Below are 19,952 nucleotides of genomic sequence, written 5' to 3' on the forward strand. Positions count from 1 at the left end.
GCCCAGCCTCCTAGCCAACAAGAAATCCGCTAACTCCGCGGTTTACCGTGGGGAGGTGAGAACAGAGCATTCGCCTATGCGCAGTCCTCTACCTCTTTTCTTTTGTGCTTTGGGTCGGCCAGACCTGCCACCAGGGCCTGTGGCGTGTCGGAACGGCCGCTCCACCCGGACTTAGCCAAAGAGGAAAGTTGGAAGCGAGCGGCGCGCCTGGGATGTGATTGTCATCCTGGGGCCGGCGCTCGAGAGTCAGAGAGAGAAAGAGGGAGAGACCAGAGAAGGGAGGGGGTAGAGAAAAAGGGGGGTGGAGACGAGGGCTTTAGAGGAGAGGCGGGCGCGAGGGAGGGGCGAGGGGAGAGCCAGCGAGCGGGAGAGGGAGCCGGGGAGGAAGAGGGAGAGGGCGAGGCGCGCCTGGCGGCCGGGTTGGCTGCGGCCGCCCAGAGGCTCCTGCCAGTCCAACCACCGAATACACCCCGGGAAGGAGGAGCTTCGGGCGCGCACAAGGCGTCAGAATCCTCAATTTCCAACTTAGCATCTTGGCAGGACCTTTGCGAAGCCAAAAGCAGAGCCCCCCAGTGCAAAGAGCGAGGGGGGAAAAGAGAAAGCCGTAAGGGAGGGGGGAGACTCCAGCCGGGGCGAGTGAGGCGCGCAGAGGAGCGGGCTCGGCGGTCGCAGCCGGAGGCGCGCGGGAAGCCAGCGAGGAGGTGCTGCGAGCCGGAACCCGGGAGCCGGGGCCCGAGGAGCGGCGGCCCGGGGCAGCCGGAGGCCAGGTGCCGGCCCGCTCGCCCTCGCAGGGCGCCGCCCGGCTCGTTGGCGGCAGCGGCGCGGAGCGCCCCATGCCCGTGCGTGGCCATGTCGTACCCGCAGGGCTACTTGTATCAGCCGTCCGCCTCGCTAGCCCTTTACTCGTGCCCCGCGTACAGCACCAGCGTCATCTCGGGGCCCCGCACGGATGAGCTCGGCCGCTCGTCGTCGGGCTCCGCGTTCTCACCCTACGCCGGCTCCACCGCCTTCACGGCGCCCTCGCCGGGCTACAATTCGCACCTCCAGTACGGCGCCGACCCAGCCGCGGCCGCGGCAGCCGCCTTCTCTTCGTACGTGGTGAGTGAGCGGGAGCCGCGGCGGGAGAGCGCAGCCGGGCCCGCGCGGGGCGGGCGGGGGCTGCGGGGACACCGGCCTCAGCGCCACCGCGGGCCACCCCCCCCCCGGCCAAGCTTCACGGCCCTTGCAAACTTGGGCGATTGTCTCGCTCTGCCGCGGCCGGGCCTCGGGCTCCGGAGTTGCTCGGGAAGGAGGAGTACCGCGTCTTGCTCGGATCGCTGAGCTGGCGGAACGTGTTTTGAGAGGAGAGGTCGCTGCAATTAAAGAGCAGCATTTGATTCAAACATGAACTTCAGACCGCCCTTCAATTTTTATCTTTTTTTTTTAAGTTTTGTGATTTTGGAAAACTAGTTCAAAAGAAATAGACCCGGAATCCTAACAGAAGCATGCTTAGTCTATGTAAATGCGTTTGGCCTTGCCTTTAATTAGTCCTCCAAAATGTTGCAAATCCGTAATCCTATCTTCGCAATCCGATTTGGAGGTATTAAATTTCTGAAAAGTCGGCGGAGCTGCGGTGCATCCGGGATTTTTCGGCCGGGTGCACTTTCTGGTAAAGCGCCTTGGCTTCGGTTTGGGGTAACATTTTTGGAGGGGTGGGTGTGCCCGGACGAGGTTTAGCTTTTCGTTTGTCTTTCTTTGGAGGGGGGAAAATGCCTTTACTTCCCTTGCTCTCCCCTCCTGCGGCTAACGCGCTGCCACCCCGGCTCTGAGTGCACGGAGTCGCCACCGCTGCCGGGGCCTCTCTCTCTGGGGTGGAGGGCCTGGCCGTGGCGATTGTATCTGAGCACCGGAGACGAACATGCCCCGGGAGACGGGGGCCTACCGGGAACCGGCGCAGCCAGGACGGCTTCAAAGGCCCGGGCAGAATCGGACTCCCGGAGTTGGCGCTCCCGCTGCCTTCCAAGAAGGGGGAGGGGTTGCCCTTGGGTTTAAGCCCGCCAACCGTACCCCAGTGGAGTTCGGGCCTCGCTGCCCTCCGACCACAGTTTCCAAGGACAGGGTGCTTTGGTCGCCCAGGTGGCAGTGGGGATCCTGGCCCACTCTCACCTTCTTTCTGCGTGTTCCCTGCAGGGCTCTCCCTACGACCACACACCCGGCATGGCAGGCTCCTTGGGGTACCACCCTTATGCAGCTCCCCTGGGCTCCTACCCTTACGGGGACCCGGCGTACCGAAAGAACGCCACTCGAGATGCCACCGCTACGCTCAAGGCCTGGCTCAACGAGCACCGCAAGAACCCCTACCCCACCAAGGGTGAGAAGATCATGCTGGCCATCATCACCAAGATGACCCTCACCCAGGTGTCCACCTGGTTCGCCAACGCGCGCCGGCGCCTCAAGAAAGAGAACAAGATGACGTGGACTCCGAGGAACCGCAGCGAGGACGAGGAGGAGGAGGAGAACATTGATCTGGAGAAGAACGACGAGGATGAGCCCCAGAAGCCGGAGGACAAGGGCGACCCCGAGGGCCCTGAAGCAGGTTGGTGGACGCGGGAAAGCGTGTGTTGAGTAAGATGGAAAAGGGGGGTCCGGAGAGGGGGCGCACAGGGTCTGGGGGTAGGGTCTGGGGTCTTTGCCTTATCCCGCCGCTCGGCCTCTGCACCTCTGACGGCCTGGGTTTCGCCTGCAGGAGGAGCGGAGCCGAAAGCGGCCTCGGGCTGCGAAAGGCTGCAAGGGCCGTCCACTCCTGCCGGCAAGGAGACCGAGGGGAGCCTCAGCGACTCGGATTTTAAGGAGCCGCCATCCGAGGGCCGCCTCGACACGCTGCCTGGGCCTCCCCGTGCCGGCGGGCCCTCCCCGGCGGCGCGGCTGGCGGAGGACCAGGGTCCTCACTACCCCTCGGGCGCGCCGGCTCCGGGCCCTCACCCAGCTGCGGGAGAGCTGCCCCCCGGCCCCGGCGGGCCCTCGGTCATACACTCGCCTCCACCGCCGCCGCCACAGGCGGTGCTCGCCAAGCCCAAACTGTGGTCTCTGGCAGAGATCGCCACATCCTCGGACAAGGTCAAGGATGGGGGCGGCGGGAGCGAGGGCTCTCCCTGCGCACCTTGCCCGGGGTCCGTGGCCGGGCAAACCCTGGGAGGCAGCCGCGCGTCGCCGGCCCCGGCGCCCTCGCGTTCGCCCTCGGGGCAGTGCCCCTTCCCGGGCGGGACGGTGCTGTCCCGGCCTCTCTACTACACGGCGCCCTTCTATCCCGGCTACACGAACTATGGCTCCTTCGGACACCTTCATGGCCACCCGGGGCCCGGGCCAGGCCCCACAGCCGGTCCGGGCTCGCATTTCAATGGATTAAACCAGACGGTGTTGAACCGAGCGGACGCTTTGGCTAAAGACCCGAAAGTGTTGCGGAACCAGCCCCAGCTAGACCTGTGCAAAGACCCTGCCTATGAACTGAAGAAAGGTATGTCGGACATTTAACGCGGGCCGCGTCGGTCCCGGACTTTTCCTAATTTATTAGAAATCACGGCCTTGGCAGTTATTTTTCCATCAACAAGAGAGAGAAAAAAACTAGCCCTCCTATTAAAAAGTTTATAGTTCTTGGAGATGGATGACATAAAAGTGTAAACATCTCCACACACACACACACACACACACACAAATGTCTTAACCAACCGAAAAGAAAAATTAAAAAAGAGGATTTGTATTAAATCTTATTCTGTATATTTAATGTAGCATTTTGTATTTAAATTGATAATTCAATATCTTTGGAGTAAATTATGAAATTAAGACACCTGTACAGGCATTTAATGGGTTTTTTTTTTGTAATATAAGTATATGCATTTGTGTTTCCCCCAAAACTGTTTCATAGTTTAAAGATACAAGTTTAATTTAATTTTTTACACCTATTGATTTTTCTGGGTATGAGCTAAAGTATTATTACAGAAAGGAAACAGGTTATACTCTTAGATTTAAAAAGTAAAAGAGACTGCAGCCGCCTTTGTAAAATGCAAAATATTTAATTAAAAGAGATTTTAACATAATCAGAGCCACTCATTACTTTTTAGAAGCCTCAATAAACTGTCCATCGCCTTGGACAAAAGGTACCAACGGCAACTTTTTTTTTTTTTTCCAACTGGGGAATTAAAGGTTCCATGGAACCTCAGTGTGCCAAGAGTTCGTAATTAGCCTGCCGGTCCCCGGGGGGAGCACGGCCCTGCCCCGAAACGCAGGTTGGATCACGGATGCCGAGCTGCTTGGGGGGAGATTGGATCCAGGAGGAAGGAGGAGAGAGACCCAAGTGTATGCCCAGAAGGGAGAAAGGATGGCAGAGTCAGCCAGAGACGCGCACCACCCGAGCTCCAGCGCTTAACCTAATTACTTTCAATCAGTGTCGTGTTTTATGCAAAGCAATCAGCTGGTGAACTTTGCTAATGAGTTCGATTTTATGCCGGATTTAGCCCTTATTACTATTTCAAAGGTGCTGTGGGCTAATGCGGGCGGGAAGCGTGAGGGTGTGCCAAGAAGGCGCTCCCAAGTCACTGTCTGCCTCTACCCCTTCCCAACTGGGCATTCATCTCCGTGTTGGGTTTGATTAAATTAGTGAAGGTTCTCTCCGCGATGAGGTGGAGAGTGGGCGGCCCCGCAGACCCCCCGGCCGGCCGCGGGGCTTGGGGCCGCTGGGGCCGGCGAGGGGACGGTTCCTCCCTTTCACAGGTAGGTGTCACACTTGTCCTGAATTTCCAGCCTGCACTTTGCAGAGTCGGAGACGAGTTGAGTAGGCGGAAGTAGGGGAGGGAACGCCGCCGGAGCTTGGGGGAAGGAAGGGGAGCCCCAAACCCCCGACCCCGGAGAGCCCCACCTCGGACAAGCGGCCTTCCAAAGTTCGAGGACATTTGCCTAGATAAGGAGGCCTCCGTGCCCTGGATCAGGCTTGTCGTCGCTTGAGCACGTTTACCCTTCAGATTCAAGAGTTCGAACAGCTACAACAGGGTTTTTGAGGTTTTTATATTCTCGTGTTAACGCCGCGCATTTCATCTCGACGTGAAGGGTCGGAACGCGTGTCAGTCCCGAATGAGGAGAGACGGCCCCGCGTCCCAGGCCCGTCAGCCCTGTGGGTGCCCGCGTCTCCATTTCGCTCAGAGAAGAGGTGGAACCGCGGACGTGTTTTACTTCGTGGGAAATTTTCAGTGGTCGGGGGAGGGGAGGGCTTACTCAAAAAACACACTCCGGCGAGGGGAATTAATTTGCTCTATTAAACTGCAGCCCGAATGTAGACAAGAATGTGTTTGCACATAACGCGGGTTTAATTAGGCTAAATCAAAATGCGCTTATTTGCATTTCTACTCAAGATTACTTTAACCTTACTTGCTTTTATAAACACTCCCCAAACTTTCACTGGAGTTTAGACTTTTGCTATTTTTTTTTTTAAAGCTGAAACGGGCTCCTGGAGCTTTATTCGAATTTAAAGGAGTTTGAAAGCATTGTCCAGATGTGTCACCCCCCCCCCCCCAAACAGCAGCCGACTTTAGCGTTTAAATTAGTGAGAAAATTCACACAGGGAAAATGGTTTCCAAGCCGAAAGTGTGAACGATTAAATATGCATGAGACGATCGTATTTTATTTTGTCCCTTTAATTATAAATGATTTTTTAAACAATTGAATTCCAGAGATGACTTGCGCTGCCCCCTCGCGCCCCTGCCCCCTCCACCCACCCCTACGCCCAGAGAGCCTGGTTCACAATCAGCTTGTCCCCCCTGTTGACTATGCAGCCCCAGGAGTCACCTTGCCTTCCACAAAAGTCAGAAGAATAGGCCGGTCCTCAACTCCTAAGAGAGACTTTAAGGACGCCATCAACTCTGCAGGGGTTTTGGAAGCCCTGGCCCTAAATCCCACCCAAAGATTTTAAAGAGAAAATTGCAGGCCTCCTGTGTTGCCCGGGAATATGTAAACGGCGCAACGCGGACCTCCCCAGTCTGGTCGCCGAGACTCGGGGCTGGGTGGCGATAGCCCGCGGGGCTGCCTGGGACCGGGAACCGCGCACCCGGGAGCCCGCGGCATTTCTCCCCAATGGGGGGCTGCGCCAGGAGCCTCGCGGCTGCGGAGCGAAACCGCCAGGGGCTGGACGGCTGGTGTCCTAGTCGCTGCCTCCACTCGCATCCCTCCTGCCCTTGGCCTCCGCGGGGGTCTACGGTTTTCTTCGCGTCCTTCGTCTTTGATTAAGTTTAGGGTTTTCTCCTTTGCAGAGCTGGGTGTTCGGTGGCTAGTGGTTACTGCGGTGTCTGGAGACTTTCCAGTTTGGGGCGGCCTGCTGGGCACATCGAGGTGCGGGCATTTAGCAAATGTCTCCGGCGTTTAATCCCCAAAGTGGTTGCGTGTCTGTATGTCCTACGTCTCCTCGAGCCTCCACTCGGTCGCGTCTTGGGCGGCGTCAAAGGCGACGCGCCTTGGAGGAGCTGGAGGCACCTTCCAGGATCGGGGTCTTGCGCGGGCTGGGACTGGGGCGCGGAAGTAGACGGAGGCAGCACCCAAGACACCTCGGTTCTGGGGCTGTGCGGGCATTTGCCACCTGTGCTCGGCTGCACTGCACCAGCCCCCTCGGGGAGCCTAGGTTGGCACTTAGGAACTAGGAGGCGCCGAGTCCCTGGTGGTGGAAGCCGCAAGGTCACTGAGTGGGATTTATGCAGTCAGTCCCCCAGAAGCAGCGCCGAACAGGGAGTGGGCTGGGTTCTTTCCTTTATCCCTTTGCACGGGGCGGAATACCTTCCTGGGACCTGGCGGTGACGAACCAACGGCCCAGTCAATCCCCGAGGGCACCTATGGGGAGCACGTAGGGCCTGCAGAAGGGGACCTTTCCTACCCAAGCTCCTAGGCCCGGAGTGCCAGGCCCTGAAATGTCCCTGGCCTGGGTGCAGGGCCTGCATCGAGGCCTCCTAGTTTGCAAAGCCCTCGGGGGGCCTCTTACTCCTGGGGATGTGCACAGCTCTCAGAGCATGGAAGGTGTGTGGGTGGGGGATCGTCCTGCGTGTGGTTTCAAAACAGCCAGTGCCTCTCAGCTCACCTTTGCCCCCTGCAACTAGCTGCCAACTCGTCAGAGGCACAGACTAGCGCTTTGCAAAGCGCCCGAAGTGAAAGGAATGTGATTGCGCTCTCAAGAGAGAGCCGGGCGCGGATTCCATTTAGGAAGGGCGCCGCCTACTGGTCCCTGGGCGCCGCGCGGTTCGCAGGGAGGAGGAGTTAGGCGACGCCAGGCTGCGCCCCTACCCGCAGCTGTGCCTTAGTTCTGAACCCCAAGCGGGTCAGGCCTTCACTGCTCCACCACCCCACTCGCTGCGGCCCGGGATCCAGGACCCACTTAGCATTGGGGGTTTGGACCAGGGCCCGAGACTAGAACTGTTTTAATCCTACATACTCGCCGCCAGGGCTTGGGCACGGCCTGGAAAACCAGGCAGGAGGTTATTGAGAACGGTGCCCAAGGTTGAAACAGCCTGCGGGCGGGGGCCGCGGCTGTGCGCGTCCTTGGCGGGGGCCCTGGAGCTCCCGCACCGCTTGGGGTGCCTGCAGTCGCGTTCCTGCTGCCCAGGGCTCTAGAACCCGCGCGGTTTTGTTTCATTTGCAGTTCAGCGTATCTGGGGTCTATCAGGCAACTTGGCCCAAAGGCCGTTTCTGTGTTTTGGCCTGTGGGTAGGAAAAGAAAAAAAACAAACAAAATAAAACTGCTCTCCGGTGCTTCAAAGCCTCCCATTTCGAAAGGACCTTTCACGAGGTCGACGTGGCAAGGCAAGAGGTGCTCACTGGGAGACCCCCTTCGCCCCTCCAAAAGCGCTAATGGGTAGTGTCACTGGCCTCCCCCCTGGAGCAGGTATATGGGGGGGAAACGAGGGCGCGCCTTCTGTGTGGCGCTTAGCATTCCTGAACACACAGCCACTGGACAGGGGGGAAAATCGGGCCTGACTAGCACGTTGCCGCCTGCCCGCCCCCCAAACTGGCGAAAGTTGCAGGACTGTCCCTAGATCCACCCCGCCGGTCTCCCTTTGCGACCAGGCTAGAGCCAGTCTCCTTTTCGTTTGTGCGCTACGTGCGACCTGGCTCCCGGGCACAAGGCATGGCCCAGGTTGTGGACGAACGGGGGATTGCCTCGGCCGTGCTGCGGCTCCGGCTGAGCCCCTTGCTCTGCCCTCACCCCTTGCTCTGCCCTGGCCCTTAGCGCTATAGGGGTCTCTGGCCTCCTGTCGGCCGCAGGGCCCAGCTCTGGATCCTCCAGGCCGCCGGCCGGGCCGCGCTCGTTTCCAGCGCCCGGAGGAGCCCGGCGGGCCCAGACGCCACTTTCCCCAGTGAAATCTGCTTTTATTTGCTCCGAGCAAACCCCGGGCTCTCAGCGCTCCCGCCTGATGGATGCAAATGTAAATGTGCACTTATTTAATTGGATCAGGCCCCAAGATAAAAGAGATAAACGGCTCCCCGTTTGCTAACTTATTTTCCGAGGCATGCAGCGCCGCGTGGAGGAGAAGCTAATGAAGGCGCTGCGCGGCCCTTGGCGCTCCAGCTATCCGCCGCCGCAGAGCGCTGGCCTGACCGCTCCGCTGGAGCTGCGGCTTCTCCTCTGTCCGCTTTGCGTGGGCCCTGCCGCCGGATAGGGTCCCTGTGGGACCTTCTGTGCACCAGGACCGGAAAGGGAGAAGGCGCGGCGTGGGCTTCGGGCGCGCAAGCACCTCTGCCCTCACCACAACGTTTTCCGGCTAGTTCTCCTGTCCTTTTCTTACCCAACTCCGCAGGAAGGGGTCCGACCCGCCGCGCCCAGGCATAGGAGACCCCAGGCGTCGTCTTTCACTCCAGGTGGTGTTTTGAGAGAGAAAGACGTGAGGGCCACGGGGAAAGACTAGGCGGTACCCGCTCCTGACCATGCGGGGCCCGTGAAGCCGCCCTTTAGACGAAAGGACCCCCTTCTCTGTTGCTAGAAGCCCCTCCTTTGGAGCCTGGGATTTCTTTCAGAACCGTCAGGAAACTGTGGATTATCCCCTGCGCCCAAGGATGCACACGTTCAACATACACAGCCCTTCAGTAATTTCAAGGGGTCGTGGAACCCCGACATCCAGACACTAGGAGGAGAAAGGGTTTCCTCCCAGGGGCTGGAGTTCAGAACTTAAGCGCCAGAGCGTCCTCCTCTGCCACCCTCCGGTTCGTTCCCCAATTTGGGGGCCTCGGTTTCCCCTCCAAAAGTCTCTCTTCTGCTCAGATGGGCTGGGGAGGATGTCGGTGTGGGTGAGGGCAAGAGTCCAGACGAAAAAAGTCGGAGGATGGGTGCAAAGGAGTCGGGCAAAGCGGGTACCCTCCGCGGAGACCCCAGCCCAGTAGCCTCTGGGGGCAATGGGGGGCGGGGCGGGGGGGGGGGGGGGGGGCCGGCCGGGGTGAGGCCCGGCTGGGCAGGGTGAGGCCATCCCCAACGTGCTGATGGATTGGCTTGTCAGGAGAGCTCTGTGCGCCGAGCCCATCAGAAAGCACTTACCTCGCTAAACTGAAATTACTGTCTTTTCAGGGGCTAATTTGTGTAACTCCCATGGAGGGGCTTGGAGGGGGTTTGATGAGGCATAAAATGATGATTAATGAATTTATTGGCCGCTGCTCATCAAACAAGGGATGGAGAGCCCCGGTTCGCACAGGCGGCCTGGCGGCGGCGCTCCACGCACCTGGGCTTGGCCTCCCAGGCTGCGGGCCCAGGAGGGTCTCCTCCCTCCGCGCGCGCCTGAGGCCTGGGCCGCGGATACTTTTGTTGACTTTAGCTGCTTTCCGCTGGCCGGCTGGGATTCGGCCGCAGGCTCTACCTGTGCCGCCATCGCCCCCTACGGGCGGGCCGCGCAGACCTGGAGGAGGCCAGGGCTCCTGTGGCGGCAGTCCTAGAGGGGCACGGTGGCCTCTTAGGCGTCCTCAGCCTCATAGAGAAGGGGACCCGAGTGTGTCCAGGGTACCTCGGACAGTGTGAACGTGGAGACACCAGCTGTCCTCCAAGACCTGATGGCTCCCCGGTTGGGCCTTGGTGCCTCGGTCCTGCCCCTGCGACTTCCTAAGCTGTGTGTCGTGGAGAGATCACATAACCTCTCTGAACCGCAGTGGCTTTTTCTGTAAAAAGGGGGCTTGCTTTTGTGAAGATCCTCGTGGGCGGCATATAGTTGTTGTTTAATAGAATTATCGGGGTCATGCTGTCTTAAGACTTCACTGGAGACACGCTAGCCAAAGCCCGGGGAAAAGAGGTGGCAGGGGACAGAGGCTTTGGGCTCTGACTTGGGGAGGGTCCTGCTGGAATGGCTGGTGCTCCTTAGCACTCCCCACCCCCGCCCCACCGTCTCCACTCCTCTGGCCACGTCCCTGGGGCTTGGCAGGGGACACTGGAGAGTCAGAAAGGCACTCAGACCGTGGAGTGGCCGGATCAGAGCTGAACTTCATGGAGCTGACTGCAGCTGATGGAGTGAAGTTGAAGTTCAGGTTGGTTCCCAGGGCAATTCAGAGCTCCCCCTGCGTGTAGGAGTCCGCGCACTCCTATGTTTCAAAAGCTGTCCACAAGGGCCTCTGAGCAACTTCCTCCGGTCGAGAACCTGCGGCCTTATGATCTTGTAAATTCAGCTGGGATTCTTTACCTACCCTGCCTGCCTCGCCCACCACCCCACCCCTGACCCCCAACCAACAGGCCCACCCAGATCTCCTAACGATGGGTGACCTTTGACTCCCTAGTGCGTGCTGCCCTGGTGACACAGCACCGGAAAGGCCTTGGCATTGGCCTTTCCAGCAGAATGCAGAGGCTGGCCTCCATCTAGTGCAGTCCCCCTTCCACGGGTCCCTTCCCCGCCTCCGACACACACTAACTGAGCGCCAGCAATATCCTGGACGCGCGGCTCTGTGTGCCCACGGGGCAGAGATAAGCAAAACAAAGTCCCTGCCCTCCTGAAGTTTACCATCGAGAGGGAAGACGGAAGGTGAGCACAGGAGTGTGCCGATGGCTTATCGTAACGCCCAGGGGAGGCGCGCTTGGAGAAAAATGAAGGAGGAGGAGGACATGGAAGGGAGTGTGTCCCTTTGGGGAGGGCAGCCCAGGGATGGCCCCTCAGGAGGTAGCTTTTGGTCAGAGACCCGAAAAAGTTGGGAGCCAGGCCCTGAAGAATTCAGAGGTAGAAGGGAGAGAGCTACCTCCCTTCTACCTCTCCTGGGCAGAAGGAAGCGCAAGTGCAAAGGCCCTGAGGTGGGAGCAGGTCCGCACCACAGCGAGGAGGCCTTGGTGGGACTGGATGAGGCCGAGGCAAAGCCAGCTTCCAGGCACAGGCCCCGGTGGGTCCTGGTGAGATCTTTGGGTTTCATGATGAGAAACAGACAGGGAAGAGGAAAGGGAGGGAGGGGAAGGACCTCATTTATGGTCGAAAGTCCAGTGTGAGGCGCTAAGACTGTCGGAGGGCAGGCACAGGAGCAGGGACCAGTGGGGAGGCTGATGGAGAACCCAGGGGCAGGTAATTCTGCCTCCCAGCAGGGCGGTAGCCGGGAAGATGGGGACAGGCGGTCCGATTTGATCTGTATTTTGAAGATAGAAGCGACAGGCTTTGCTGACGGAGTGGGTGTGTGGGATGAGAGGAGGGGCACTGTGGATGCCCCCGGGGGTTGGGCCTGAAGCACCCCAGGCTTGGGAGGCGTGGTATTCGCCAAGTTCCCAGGGTCCAGGGCAAACCTGACGGTAAACACACCCTCCCTCCTGGCACCAGCGGTCTCACAGCTCTCCGACCACCACGTCTTTCTTTTCCTTTTTTCTCAGTGGGGAAACTGAGGCTCAGGAAGTGAACACAGTGAGTCGGCGAGCAGAACCAAACTGGAAAACCCAGGTCTCCTGACTCCTAGGCCTTCTCCCTCTGCCTCGCCCAATCTAAGCTCCCCGGGACGTCTCTGTTTTCACAGAGAACTCCTGGAAACAAAACGCCGTAACAGAGAGGAATGAATTTATAATGGCGGAGCCTCAGACACCGTGACAGGCTGTCAAGGGAGATATTTTTAGGCCGGGCTGAGAAACACAGCAGCCCTTCCGGGCCGCGGCTGTAGCTTGCTGCCTCCCTGGCACTCCGTGGGTGAAGTGCAGGCGAGGGGAAGCTAGGAGAGGGCTGCCCCTCCCCAGACACTCCACGGAGAGGAGGTGCGGGGACTGTCGCCTGTTGCCCATCGCCCCTGCCAGGGAGGGAGTCCCTCCCTAAGTAATTGCTCTCCAAAACCATGTGCTCATTTCTCCTGTTGGAAGTGATTCTCCACCTGCCCACCATGAGCTCGCATAATGGGAGCAAAATTTCACGTTCCTTTGCCCAACACTGTACCAGCCAACTGCTATCAAACAAAGATTTCAGTTGTGGGGTGGGGGCAACTTCCTGAGTTATGGCTCTTTGGTGCCTTTATTTGAATTTCTTCTCTTTTCTTTCTTTTTTTCTTTCTCCTGTCTCAACTTGACTGTTTCTCGCCCCTCAATCCTTTTTCTTGACTGCTTGTGTTGTCTAGTCTAGATGGTCGTCAGCTTGGGGATTTTTTTTTTCTTTCTGTAACACTATCAGCGGCTTTGCCTCCCCAGGGAGCCCCCGGGCCCCGAAGAGCAGCACCTTGACGTCTTCCGAGCAGAGGCAGGCATCTGCCAGCCCTCGGTTCCGCAGCCCCCGCCGTTCCCGGGCATCCCAGACACCTTCCAGGCGCACGCGGTTTGACATCCGACTAACCACACGGTTGTCATTTCTGAGACTTTTTTTGTTTTTTTAGATCCCAACCACAAGGGTTTTTTCTTTTTTTCGTTTGTTTGTTTGTTAGTTTTGTTGGCCCTCTATTTGTAGCCAGCATCTAAATCCGAACCCTGTGGCTCTTTTTCCAAAGACTCCCATGTGCAGATGCGCCCTGGCCGCAGAGGACCCGTGTTCCTGGAGGGCATGGAAGCGTGGATGAGTGGCAACTTAGAGAAAAGGGTTCATTTGGAATAAACACCACCTCTTTGCTCGCGTGAAGAGTGTGGTAGAAAAATTCGTCAGCCTGGCTTATTTTGGTCGCTGTTGTTTTTCTGCCCAGATTTTTTTTTTTCCTTCTTCTTCCCAGAACATGTAGGAACGGCTGAACAGGCCCCGTAGAGCTGGAGACAGCAAGGAATGAGCCCTCAGCGGCCCTGGACATGGACCTCTCCAAGCCCCAGCCTCCAGCTATTTGTCTTGGCCTCCGACGGCCGAAACTACCATTTCCAGAACAGCTCCCTTCGAGTCTTGTCATCGTTGACTTATTTGGGGAGCAATACTGATGCCGTGACTGTAACCGAGAAACTAGTGTCACTTGCCATCCCCAGAAGACAAATATAAAAAAAAAACAAAGGTCCCGGCACTGACCCTTTCTTAAGGCTCCCTTGCACACTAACCCTCCTCGCAGGGGCGTGCTTCTGGGGAGGCAGGAGCACCTGAGAAACCTGCTAAGCTGGTGTTCCTTCCAGCCCGCTGGTTCTGCAAGGTCTCGCTCCCCTTTCCACGTCTGTGTGTCACTCTTGGGGGTGGGGTAAGAGGCCAAGACCCACAACCCAGTGTGTCCTCTGGCACCGCAAAGCACGCCGGCCCTTCTCCTTTCCTCTGCGGGGGGGGGGGGGGGGGGGGGCGGGGACGAGGAGGGGGCGGAGCAAAGTCTGGAGAAAGGGTTGGTGCGCAGGCCTTGGAGGGCTGGACGCTGCCACCGTTTGGGAGGCTGTCAGTCCATCAGACCCTCCCTGCAGGCGCTCACAAGTGGGAGGTTCCCGTCCTACTCCTCCCTCCTGAAGCCACCCACTGTAACACAGTGGGTTCTTCAGTGCTAAAACATGGGGGGCTGCTGGGATCCTGGCGCTAATGTCACTCAAAGCCAAGACCCTGCCCCTTTTCCCCTTTCCCTTCTCTCTTCTCCCTGGGTAAGGGCCTTCAGCATGGCTCATCAAGTGGGACCTCCCCCAACTGCCATGGCCTGCCGTGGTCCCATGGTTCGAGCCTGTTCTGACATCCAGCCCCACCTCTCACCCCTGCTCCAGGCCACACACACCCGACTACCTGAAGCAGGTCCCCAGCCGGCGGGACCACAAGCGAACGCAATGCAAAAGGTCCCGAACTGAAGTCACCTCCCTCCAAAATTCCTCCTGTCCCCTCAACCCCAGACCAGCTTCTCTCCCTCCTCCCTCGGTGGAAGGACTTGAGAAATAGGTTGACTCTGCTTTCCCCACCCCCGCCCACGTCTCACAGGCCTCCCAGCCCCAAGTCCCACAGACCCTTCTGAGAGGTCACCTTCAAGTGCCTCCCCTCCCGCCGCTGTCCTCTGAGCCGCCGTCCCCTGTCATACAGACTGCAGCCGGCCCTCCTGACCGGCTCCCCACCCCTACCATCCCCAAGGCACCACCGGGCGGTCCAAAGCCTGGAGCATCCTGAGTCCTCAGTGCATGTCTGTGCGGATGACAGCAAACGGAAGGACCCCAAGGCAATGCACTTGTTTGTATTTTCCCATAAAAGTATGAATTTTGAAACAGCTCTGGGGTCACACAGATGGAACTTCAAATCCCGACTGCATTCTGTTACCCTGAGTGCATTAGGGAGACACTGAGTGACCGAGAAATCTAGGCAGAGAAGCCCAGGACCTGTGGAGACGGAGGGGGTGAGCTTAGGTGCCGCACTGCTCATTCTACCCCACCTGTGCCGTGTGCCTGCTGTGCAACCCTGGGCAAGGTCCTTGGCCTCTCTGAAATTCAGTGTCCCTATCTATAGAACAGGACTAGTAACAGTACCTACCTCAGAGGGTGAGGATTAAATGAGATTAAAGTAAGCAAAGCCCACGAAAGCACATGGTTAATTCTCCATTACTTCGCCACGATTACACAATAAATATGGTTTCATTTTATTGAAAAGGACTCTATCTGAGAATTTCTAAACTTGTGTATTTTCCCCAGTTCTTAACTACTTCACATCTTCTTGCTGACCAGCAACAGTTAAGGCGTCTAGAGTTAAAATAAATAAATAAATAAAAGCTTCTTTGAAGACTCCTTGGAACATTATTTCATTACTGAAACTTTCTGCTGACTCATTGCTTCCTTGGGAACCGAGTCTTTCTTTACCAATAACTTTAATTACATCAATCACTCACTGCAAATCCTGCTGAATAATGAAAACTCCAAAACTGGAGGTGACACCGTGGACTCCTGTCACGCGAGCCATGGGGGGGGGGGGGGCGGTTGTGGAGGGAGAACAGGTTTCTCTTTTCTTTCTTTTTTAAAAACCGCCGCCGGTACTTTACCCAGGGAAAGATATGTTTAGCTTTCATGATTTACTGTCTGTTCATCTGTCGCTCGATCCATTTATAATTAGCAACCTCCACAGCAGGAGGAGTGACCATTCATGACTACTCGAATCAAATTGAATGAGATTTGTTTCACCTGATATTTCTGAGTCATAAGGCTCACGTCTCCGTCTCGGGGACAAAACAAATGACGTTTGAGAATTCCAAGTCCTTTGCTAAAAACCGCTAAGCAGATAGTTCCAGGGTTAACATATTACCTAAACATTTTATTGTCTATAACAATAGCTACCCCATTGAGCTCTTAATATACACCAGTTATTATGCTAAAGGCTTTCCGTACAGGATCTGGGTAGAGCCCCACCAAAGCTATGGAGTAGGAGCTATTATTATCCCCATTTTACAGATGAAGAAACTAAGGCACTAAAAGGTTTACTGGTGTAAGAAGATGTCAAAGTGGGATACAAACCTAGGAATGTGTGACTCTCCCTTTCTGGGCCTAGAAGGAGCCTGAAAGGAGATGCTCACTGCTCTTTGCCGCTTTAGGCATTAGCTACTTCTCTGGCTATTCATGGCTCAATTCTACTGCAGGTAGACTAAGGTGCCGGCTGTTTTCTGAGCTGGATATGTTAGCTGGTGCTCCAGGGAAGCAGTGACCCTCCATTAGGGGAGAGGAGTAGGAGGCAGCATGGGGTATGGTGGGTGCATTTTACAAAACCTTGCCCTCGAGTGCATGCTCTTCCTTCCTCCTCTCCCCTCCAGGTCCTTGTCCACCCCCCTGCCCCCCCCTTAGACTGTGACCCCAGCCTCCTACTCGGTCTCTCTGTCTCCAGGCTCTCCCTGCCTCTTTCCATCTATGTATACTTACCTTCTTAGCCTGGAGACAGTGGCCAGGGGGAGCCACGGGAGGTTGTAGGGCAGGAGAATGACAAAGTCAAAGCCACACTTTAAAAAGATTCAAGTCCCGATTCCTCTCCATGGCATTTGAAGCTCCGCGTGTGTCTGACCGCGCTGTCCTACGCAACCCCGTTTCCCAGCAGTTACTCCCCGAGCCCCCCTCCCAGGCTGGTCGGCCGCTCTGGCTCCCAGGAGCCCATCCCCATCACCTGTCTAAATCCACGCACACTTCTGAGATTGAGCTCAAGTGTTTCTAGAGGCTTCTAGGGCTTTCTCAGTGGCTCTTGATCACACAGCCCTCTCTCCACGGGGGGCTGCCACTGAGGAAGAGACAGCAGAGTGCCCAGGCTCTGGGGTCAGGGAAAGCTGGGTTTGCACCGCCCCTCTGCCACTCACCAGCTGTGTCACCTGGAGTAAGTGGCTCCACTTCTCGGAGCCTCGCTTTCGCCACAGTAGAACAGCAACAATAATAATAGCTGAGTCCTGGAAGCGTGTCTCTGCTCTAGAGATTGCTCATGCTAGCACTGCCCCCAAAGCCAGTGACATTTGCAGTGACCGTGTATAGAGCTGGAACCAAGATGATCCCAAAAAACACACACACTTCCGTGAGCTCTGACCTGGCCTTGCCTCTCGGCACGTACGGTTCCACGAGCACATAGATCTGGTCCTGAGCTCTCATGGTCTGTTGGTCTCGTCCAGCTTCCTAGGGGCTTTGCGGTGTGTCTTCAAGTCTGGGAGGGCAGTCCTTCATTATTGCTTTTTCAGATCGAAACGAATTGACTGGACATTTATCTTCCCACACAAAGTTTTAGATGAGTTTATCAAGTATGAAGTCATTTCTATTCGTAGGCTTTACAAAGGGTATAAATAATTTCTCACTAGTTCGCCAGGCACAGTCTTAACTTCAGGGTGGAAGGGCTGAGAGCATCCAGGGGCTGCTCCGAGGATGCAGGCTGAGAAAGGACTGGAGTGCACCGCAGCGTCCCAGCGGCGTCTATCTGGGGGACCCTGGTAGTCAGTGCTCAGGTGGACCTGAGGGCCCAGGTGTCTCACCTTGGGTGGAAGGGAGGAGCAAAGGCCCGTGTGGCTCCGAGGCAGGGACCAGAAAGAGGCATTCACCTGTGTGAGGTGTTCTTTGTAGACTGTGGCGCTGGCTTCGTGAGTACTTGGGACTTCCAATGTACTTACACCCAATGAAGGGGGTTTCTTCCCTTTCATCAGGGCTTGTTTAATATCCCCAGCCTAGTCCTGAGTCCTGACTTTTCCCTATTGAATAACAAGTGAGGGGATTCAGAGCGCATGGTGATTCAGCGCAGGCTCGGGAACTGAGATATCCGGGGTCCTGTCCCTTTGTGCTCTCCTCCACCTGCCCCACCTCAGCAAATGACAACGCCACCTAGAAATCTGAGAGTCAGTCTCAGCCTTCTCTGTCCTCGCCAAACTGTCATCTCCAGTTACCAAATCTGGATGAGATTTGGTGGCTTCAACTTCCTCGGTCCCTACTTCCTTTCTTTTCTTCTTCCAGCCGTCACTGTCATCCAGGCCACTGTCATCTCCCACCCCCTCAGTGACCCCCCCGGCACTAGTCCTGCCCCCCGCAGTGAGCTCATGCTCCCGCCTGCAGGTGGACCGCATTCCCGTCCCTGAAATATGTAATGGCTCGCTGTTGCCTTCATTGAAGGCCCAGACTCCAAAGTGTCATGTTCCTTTAAACTCTGTGCTCCAAGCCTGTAAAACTGCGCCATTTCTATGCACTGTTTTGCCTCTGGGCTTTTGCACATGTGATTCCATCTGCCTGGCGTGTCCAGGGCTTTCACTCTCTCCCTCCACCTTTCTGCAGTCGATTCCTCCATCGTAGAAGGTCTGTGCTTCAACCTCCCCCTTCCCTCAGGGCTCTGTCCATCTCTGTGCTAAAGGTATAAAGTAAGGGATACGCAAAATGAACCAGTTGTGGGACCTTGGGTACTTAATTCACCTCTGAGGTTCAGTTTCTCCATCTTTGAAATGGGACACAGTCATGGTGATAAGCGTGGATACCAGTGGATATTTCAAAGGTCAATGTATGATTTAGTATCTCGAGGGATTGTTGTGAGGATTGAAGGAGATCGTTGCAGGTAAATTTTATTGACCATTGGAGGAATGGACAAAGGCATAGGCCTAGTCCCGGTCTTAAGGAACTTGCCATGAGATCAGATTCATACCGCTGTGGCTGGCAGCTCTTTGAGAGCCATTGCTTTCCTTCTGTTTTTCATAAAGGAACCCCAATTTTGTTTGGGATGATAATGTGCCCAGCCTTAGTAGATGAATCATTTATGTCTAGGCCAGTTGAGATATTCCCATTCCTCTTTGCCAGATGCTCACATTTCCAGCATCCCTTGCAGCTAGGTGGTCATGTGACCAATTCTGGCCAAGGAGACAGGAGGAGACATCTACTTTCTGAATCTCAATCTATGCTTCTGTAAAATGATGCAACATGAGGAGGTGGGATCAAAAAACAGCGATGCGTAATTCCTTCCTCCCTGGTTTTTAAAAGCGGAGGATCTCAATTTTACTTTTTAGTTTCAAAGAAATCTTACATGGAATGCTAAAATATAAAAGAAATAAAGTGCAACTGCTCTAACTGGAAGAGAGAGTGGAGAATGCAGGAACCCTGCCCACACCTGTGCAGGCAGCCCCTGAAGCACAGCTAGAAAACAACACTTGAAAAACCCCTGGGTCGGGTGTCCTATAGGACATCCTACAGTGGACATCTGTGATTTTATTTGTGCACATTTTTGAGCACTTACTCCCGTCCAGTACGCTTAGTCTCCTCTGGAACCATCTCTCCCTTCCTTCGGGTTTCTATGCTTTGGATGAAGTTAATGCAATTCTGATTCTAGGGCGAGACATATTATTTAGGCCTGACCCACCGTCTGTCTCCCTGGATACAGTGATTGGTTCAAGGACAGGCACATGACCTAGTTGGGTTCAGTAAAACTGAGATCTAAGATGTTGTTAAATTTGAAGAGAGATAGAGGCCTTCTTTTCCCATTGAACTTGACCCCCGGGACTATGCAACCTGAGAACAAAGTCCACATGGAAGGGAGCAGAGCTGAGAGATGGACAGAGGCCAGACCGTAGAGACTCTGAGCCCTCGGATTAAGCTTTGCCTGCAGACAGACAGAGCTACTGCTGGATGTTTTGGTTTTGTGAGGCAATAAATTCCCTTTGGTTTCAGTAGTTTGAGCTTCACCTTCTATTTTTGCAACCCAAAGAGTCCCAATTAGCACAGATCCTTTCCAGACCCAGAATCCTGGGGTCTTCTGAGAGGCAGATAGGAAGGCTGTTCGCAGCCTCTCCAGTTGATCCCCTCCTGGGCATGTGGTAGGCTTGTCTTGCACTTCCCACGCATGGTAAGGGAGGCGTGGCATATGACTTTCTTTGACAATGAAATGTGAGTGGGAGCGATACGTCACTTCCGGGCGGGCTCTTTAAAAGTCAGTGCGTGATTCACCACTCTCTCTCTCTTTTCCTCCCGTAATGCAGTTCCAGACGGTGGAGGCAGAGGTTCCATCAGCCTGGGTCCCAGACTGAGGACAGCGTGGAGCCGAGACCCCTGCTGACCCTCGATGGATACGTACTGTGAGCAAGAAATAAACCTTTGTTGTTTTAAGCCATTGAGATTTGGGGTCCTTTGTTATAACAGCACACCTTCCTCCACCCCGAATAATTTACTCAGAATTATTCATTTCTTTTCC

At 56.0% G+C, this 19,952-nt stretch overlaps 1 protein-coding gene across 3 annotated transcripts; it reads left to right on the forward strand.

Annotated features, from left to right (window-relative positions):
• The first annotated feature begins 365 nt into the window (after positions 1-365).
• IRX5 (iroquois homeobox 5) lies at positions 366-19,868 on the forward strand. 3 transcript variants are annotated; one of them, XM_036011845.1, is made up of 4 exons: positions 366-1,098; positions 2,170-2,575; positions 2,726-3,493; positions 5,080-5,455. In XM_036011845.1, exons 1-4 carry the CDS (start codon positions 850-852, stop codon positions 5,286-5,288), a joined length of 1,632 nt encoding a protein of 543 aa, XP_035867738.1. In that variant the 5' UTR covers positions 366-849; the 3' UTR covers positions 5,289-5,455. The 3 variants fall into 3 exon arrangements, with proteins under 3 accessions (XP_035867738.1, XP_035867739.1, XP_028357850.1); XM_036011846.1 differs by lacking the exon at positions 5,080-5,455 and adding an exon at positions 19,747-19,868 and having other exon boundaries at positions 369-1,098; XM_028502049.2 differs by lacking the exon at positions 5,080-5,455 and having other exon boundaries at positions 371-1,098; positions 2,726-4,070.
• Positions 19,869-19,952: the final 84 nt, after the last annotated feature.

This window comes from Phyllostomus discolor, chromosome 12 (genome assembly GCF_004126475.2).
Source record: "Phyllostomus discolor isolate MPI-MPIP mPhyDis1 chromosome 12, mPhyDis1.pri.v3, whole genome shotgun sequence".
NCBI lineage: Eukaryota > Metazoa > Chordata > Mammalia > Chiroptera > Phyllostomidae > Phyllostomus > Phyllostomus discolor.

What these genes read in the sequence shown, in the direction of transcription:
- IRX5 (XM_036011845.1), top strand. Translation starts at nt 850, where the DNA reads ATGTCGTACCCGCAGGGCTACTTGTATCAGCCGTCCGCCTCGCTAGCC. An exon ending in CCGCCTTCTCTTCGTACGTG is followed by an intron (nt 1,099 to 2,169) that starts GTGAGTGAGCGG and finishes TGTTCCCTGCAG; the next exon opens with GGCTCTCCCTACGACCACAC. An exon ending in TGCCTATGAACTGAAGAAAG is followed by an intron (nt 3,494 to 5,079) that starts GTATGTCGGACA and finishes CTCGACGTGAAG; the next exon opens with GGTCGGAACGCGTGTCAGTC.